The 6,907-nt window shown below is 33.1% G+C and overlaps 1 protein-coding gene across 1 annotated transcript; it reads right to left on the bottom strand.

Annotated features, from left to right (window-relative positions):
- Window positions 1-791: 791 nt before the first annotated feature.
- On the bottom strand, window positions 792-1,582 carry LOC148270755 (pupal cuticle protein Edg-84A-like). The gene is made up of 2 exons (XM_088242228.1): window positions 1,549-1,582; window positions 792-1,470 (listed from the first exon to the last, which is right to left on the bottom strand). Exons 1-2 carry the CDS (start codon window positions 1,558-1,560, stop codon window positions 907-909), a joined length of 576 nt encoding a protein of 191 aa, XP_088098354.1. The 5' UTR covers window positions 1,561-1,582; the 3' UTR covers window positions 792-906.
- Window positions 1,583-6,907: the final 5,325 nt, after the last annotated feature.

Here is a 6,907-nt window from a genome sequence, read left to right as displayed (position 1 = left end):
TATCGTGATTTCGGATGTGACGGGGTTAAATGAACACCCTGTATAGTTTTTGTCGTACGTAGAAGTATTGTCTCTGCGCTAAAAAAGTTCTAATCGAATGAGAAATTTCGGTATCTGAGTTTGGGTAAGTGACTACCACTGCCTTCAGTAAATATGAACTATTTTAAATATGTTTTTTTCCCTTGAAATACATAGTTCTTTGTTCTGAAGAAGAAAAAAAACGAAGAAATAATACATTTTTTATTTCATTAAACTACTATACCTACATTTGATATCTATGTGCCCAAGATACCTAAAGGGATAATGCTCTCTTCTCAAAAATGTTGTCCTCTCTGTTGCAATCAATTTCAATGTCGACAATTCTTTAGAATGTGGAATCTAGGCTTGTCGACAAAAATTTGACTTTTCAAAATATTGTTGAGTCGATTCCAAAGTTTAGGTGTTATAAAAAGTCTGCCAGTTTAAAAAAAATTGCGGTACAAAAAAAAAGTGTTTTGTAAAATAATATTACAATACATACGTGCCTACTGTATGTTCACCAAATTATAATAATTTGAACTATTGCATTAATTTTTGTGTAGTTGCATACTATTATGAGCGAGTGCGTAAAAAAAAAATTGGGTATCACTGTTATGAATATGTGAAAGTCACAAAATGGTTAAAATCATAAAATCACGATTTAAACCATTTTGTGTAATCTCGGTAGTATTAAAATTATGTAATATCGGTAGTAGTCGTATTTTTACATATGTACCTCATATAGACGTCATGGATGTAAAAAAAAATTTTTTCTCGGAATATGTTTATTGATAAAAATAATTTAATTCACAGGATCACATATTAATCGGCAGTTTTGTTTCATAGTCAATATATTGAAATTAAAAAAATAGTTATTGAGTTTGTTCATTAGTAGGCATAGGCGTAGTTGTGGCCGGAGTAGGCGATAGGGGCGGAGTGGCCGATAGGGGCGGAGTAGGCTAGGGGGGTGGCGCGGGCGGCGTATCCCAGAGGGGCGGAGTAGGCCAGGGGAGAAGAGTAGCCCAGGGGGGCGGAGTAGGCCAGGGGAGAATTGTATCCCAGAGGGGCGGAGTACGCCAGCGGTGAAGAGTAAGCTAGGGGGGCGGAGGCGGAGTAGGCCAGGGCGGCCGGAGCGGCGCGGGCCACGGTGACGGCGGGGGCGGCGGCTACGACGGGGGCGGCGTGCACAAGGGGGTCCTTGCGCACCACGGCGTTGAAGCCGTTGACGGGGTCGGCGGCGTAGTCCACGGTGCGGCGGGTGCCGTCAGACTCCACCAGCGAGTACTGGCCCTGCACCACGTCCCCGCTGCGGGTCTCGTGCTGGCTCTTGTTGTCCCCGGTCAGGGCGTCCTGCACGCCGTAGGAGTAGCTGTACTGGGGGTTGGGGTCGTACTCCGACCCGAGCAGCACTCCGGCGCGGGCCACGGCTACGAGCGCCAGCAGGATGCACACCTGGAAGGGACATTATATTATGTGTAATATGTATACAGACATCACCCGGATATTACGAACCTCCATCGCCTTACCCACCTTGAATGCCATTGTACCGGATAGTTCGATTACAACTGATGCTGCCTGAAACGTTGTGTCCACCTTATATACCCAGAAATTATCTAGTTAAAGCGGGACACAAACACGTTCCTCTTAAACAAAGTATATTTGTAGATTAAGATTTACGCATTTATTTAGACACTTGATATTTAAAAGCCGATCGAATGTCATCAAGCTTTCATGGGTTCGCTACAAATTTTATCTACCTTATGAATATTCTTTCTTATGTACTGTTTCTTTTTCTTACTTTTTGTATTTTCGCTCAAGAATACGCCCAAAAAACTATTGAATGTACTTGATCGCTCTAAAAATATAATTTAGATAATACGGAAAATAATTATAAAATATAAAGATATTTGTGGTATATTTGTTATTGATTTGTGGACATTTATAATTTTATTTTCAATCTGGAATCAGGGCACACACGGACATATTCTTGTGTTTTCTCTAGTAATAATACTATATACAGTTGTATCTTATTTATAAATAATTGTTTATGTATATTTAATAAAAAATAAATGATAATAATGACTAAAATAAATATAAAAAATACATTATTTACTGTCTTAGAACAGGGAAGCTATCCCTAGTTAGGCAGTTTAGATGACTCACCAGCAAAAACAAAAAATATGTTTGGATACTTTTACTACTCAATTAATCTACTGTATAAATAATAAGATGTAAATTGCTGTAAAAAAAAAGGAATGCAGACTACAAAAATTGTCAAATTAATAAATAAATATGTTTTATTTTTTGACACATTTTTTGCGTTAACCTTAGAGTTAAATATGTCTGTTTTAATACATTTTAAACTCAATAAAAAAATACATGAAATTTTATTTGATTACGTTTTGATCCCTGAACATGGATTTAATAGAATAATGAAATTTTTCTTATTGATTTATGTAATTTATAGCTCAAAAACAGTTACATCTTTAAAAAAAAAAAAATTAAACTCTACACATAAAAAAAAAAACTGTGGTACTGATTTGTAAGGTCAGGAAATTGCAATATAAAAAAATAATGTTTTTTTTTAAAACGGTATATCTTGTAGATTTACAAAAATAAATGAAAAACTAACATTATAATCACACAACAAATAAAGAGCTTACTTGCTATCGTAATTATAATATTAAAGCAGAACTGGTGACAGCTTGACGCAAAACTGATCCTCAGGAGTCATTGTTTGGAAATAATTACTTCAAAATGGTCAAAACTACTCAAAAACATCTAAATATGTACCGAAAGTAATAAGATGCATTCAATTCGGTATCACATAAGAGATAAATGAGTTATTTGCACCAGGACAAATTTGTAGCTTCAGGGAGCGAAGGATTTAAAAGTATGTCATACTGACTACGATTAAAATGCCAAAATTAAATGTGAAGACTTTAAAAATGAAATATTTCATGTATACGTTAATATTTAAACAATAATATACCGGTACCTCTATGTGTAGAAAATGAAAACTTTATACTAATCATTTAATCCCTGAACATAGATTATGTAGACTTTTTCTTTTTGAGTTATGTTATTAATACGATGCTTGAAAACACAAATATTTATAAATTCATTTTATATACGACCTAAGCCAATTACAAAAGTTATATGAAGAAACATGTGTACAAGAAACTGAAGAAAAAGAACAAACAACTATGTAGCAAAGACAAACAAAGACAATATACACTTAATACATGATATCGTTGGTCGGCGTGCATTACCGCCAATCTACAATTTTGACAAAAATTATGTTTTCATATGAAGGGATTTATAACTCTTATTTGATGTTCCCTAACCATACGACATGTGTGGAATCAATACTACCCTGCTAAGCCTAAAAGTCGTAGCTGAAAAATTTCGTTTTGCGTTTTCTTTTTTTTGTAATAGATATTCGATAGCCCCACATATTCATTATGTTTATAAGTCATTTCTGCTTCTCAAATATGAGATATTTTCTTGTAAAAAAAACTAAACAAAAAAATATAGAAATCTGATCGGCAAAGCAGATACGACTTTTAGCCTTAGCCGGGCATAGTAGGAAGTGAGCTTTCTGAAAACGAACAGTAGATACCGTGGATCGAAGTAAATAATAATTTAGCAGAGCGGCGGTAATGCACGCCGACCGACGATATATCCTCTTCTCAAATGTATTTTTTTATCTGTCTTTCTTCCCTTTTTCTCTCTCCTTCCAAACTCATTATCTGATCCCACATTCTTCATAATTTAATACGTATAACTTAATGCACTTTTATTTTTTTTTCATTGATGTTAATATGTGCAAGTCTTATCTCCAAATTAAAAAACAGCTGTTATTTTTAATTGATTAGGTTTTTAAAAATTTTATTTTATTATTTGCATGTATCTTTTGATATATTCTATGGTTTTTTAGTACAAAATTTTAACCAATCTCTTCCTTTGACCAGTCTGTTTTTTGGTTGGCTGGAAGATATTGCTTTTAGCAATAATTCCGCCAAAGTACTTATTCTTTAAATAGTCACTGTTATCGATGTTTCTTTTTTGGGTGAAACCGTGTGTGTTGGGTTTGTTCCGACGCGACGTTTCAGCTACCATTGCAGGAGTCATCTTCAGGTGACTCAGTTTACCTTCTGAGTGACTCAGTTTAGACTGAAGATGGCTCCTGCAATAGTAGCCGAAACGTCGGAACAAATCTAACACACACGGTATCACCCAAAAAAGAAACATACTTATTCTTTGTACTTGAAGTTTTAAATAAATAAATATATATATATTTTTTTTTTTTATTTTATTAATAAATCATATAACACAAAGTATTTTACAAGTATAATACGTTGAATTACATTCCTAGGAGTTCCAACAACTCAATTCGGGACATAAATAATATTAGCATTTAGAAAATAACACATATTGAGAACAACAAAGAAACAAAGCAAGTTTAGCACCTTTATAACTAAATATACAACAACAATATATACGCCTAAAACCTTTTCTTACACAAGCAGAATAAATATATTTAAAAAAAACTTTTAAGAATAAAAAAAAGTATAAAATATACTAAAGGAGTTAAGGTCATTAACATCACATGCCATGCAGATGATGCTGCCATAGTGATGATGAGAACATCTTCATCTCAGTTAGTAAACATCTCGATACCTAAGAAATGTCGTATAGTACAATAAACACATGATTATTGGAAACATAATTCGGATATACAAAACGTGTATCAGACCAAATCATGGTGTATACAACAGAGGCGAGGATAGATAGAGAGAAAAAAAATACATAAAACCAATGAGTTATTTTGCACCAGGACAAAATTTGTACCGTCAGGAAGCAAAGGGTTAATTTATATATATGTATAAATCGTCATCTTCATTACCTTTCCGCTCCTTATGGTGCATAGGGCACTACATTAGTACACCAATTGCAGCATATCTTGTTTTTTTTATTACATGAAGGTAAGATGATCAGTCTTGCGATTGCCAATCCAGAGAATTTGAAATATTCTAGTGTAAAAACACCTTTGTAAATAAATGTTTTATGTCAACGGAGAATCGAACCTGAGACCTCTTGCATGGTAGGCCACCGCGCTGACCACTACACCACGAGGCCGACAAATTATAAATCTATTATAGGTTACAAAAAAAATGAGGACTCATTTTGACAGCTTTTTCTGGTGTGTAGCTTTTTCTGGTGTGGACTGCATTTGAATAGAGATTTATATTAAATTGATAAAACAATAAAAACATCAAAGGACACGTCAGTTACTGAAAATTTATTTAAGACCTTGAGATATAATAAAATCATGTACTTGTGCCTTACGTAAGACTTTGGCGGTTCATTATTCTGACCGAGAACTTGAAACCAGTTTTGTGATAAAAATATAACGAATCAATTATTATTTTGAGTCACCTTCGAAGCGATTAATTGTTAAGTAAAATCAATATTTGAAGAAAACAGATAAATTCATTTTTTCTTTCAGATGTGTTTAAAAACCACCGCGGAATATTATTTTTATAGAATGTGAACATGTTTATAAAAAAAGTGTATAAATTATTTGTCAGAATTTAGCTGCACCAAAATTTTATTATAAAAAGAAAAATGTATGTTGAAAAAATAACTCTCAATAGAAACGAATGAATTATTTATCGGAAATCTTATCAGATATGAAATAATAATGACCGGCTTTTGATTGGTTTAAGTCAGTATTTTATACATTGATATTTCTTAAACTCTTTTGAGATATCATTGTACATAGATAAAATACTTTTCCGAAGGTTCAGACCTAATAGGTACTTGTCATAAATATTAAATGTTTAAAAAAAAACATTTAAAAGCTACAAGCAAAACGCAATGGAAATGTAAATATGATTGGTATTAGTCACCAAAAATATTTAACTTAAACGTAATGTTTGTAAAAAATTACTCAACAAATTAGAATATAAAGACATTTTTAAAATTGAAAGGAATACGAAAAGCCGACGAAAATCTACAATATTCCCAAAAAATTAAAAAAATTGTAATGTTGCATCTACCACAAACAACCACATAAAAAAATACTACAATTAACTTTGAAATGTTTTAAAGAAAAAAAAATGCTGATCGTATAAAAACTGAAAAGTATTTTCAGGCGTTGCCTATAATATAAGTGAAATAATTCGGTCAGAATCTAGCCCGCATCAATAAAAGTTTCAGCTCTTTAACGCCACAAAGATCAATAGATGGAAAAATTGAAGGAATTTAGATGTTCAAACATAGGCAGAATGGTAAATGTTACAGTTTAAAGTGGCAACATAAACCAGGCAATGACATATTCCTTTCATAAAATATTCTTCCTTTCGGTTGTAATACATAAAATTATTTTTTTGATGATTAATTATAGTGTATGGTGATAGTTTTGCTCAGTCGACTTTACATTCATATGAAATACACTTTGTATTCATAGATTCTGTATGTGTTATAAGATCGCTCGATGAATATAAAACAAAAGCCTACAAATAATTAGATAGTCTTTACTAATGTATCCTCATAAACTAATTCCTTTAGCAACCAATGGAAATCAAATAGTTTGTTTGTGATTACAATTAAAATTCTTTAGCAAAAACATGACGGTTCGTTTTACTGTTACCTTCAACTAGTTACCTAAATGTCGCGATACATTTTTTTTAATTAAAAAAATATTGTTTTTGTACAAAGCAAAAAACATTCTACATTACAATCTAACGCACACTTGTTCTTAACACTCTCATCGCGTAGGGGGCGCCCTCTGTGGTTTGTCCCCTCGACCATTTCCTGTATTATGTCACGCGTCACGCAGGAGACCCCGACGGCGCATAATGTGGCCGATCGATTGGGCTCG

Source organism: Micrasema longulum, unplaced genomic scaffold (assembly GCF_059751315.1).
Source record: "Micrasema longulum isolate JH-2025_06_02 unplaced genomic scaffold, ASM5975131v1 h1tg003451l, whole genome shotgun sequence".
NCBI classification, from domain to species: Eukaryota; Metazoa; Arthropoda; class Insecta; order Trichoptera; family Brachycentridae; genus Micrasema; species Micrasema longulum.
This window is presented reverse-complemented; position numbering and strand designations above follow the sequence as displayed.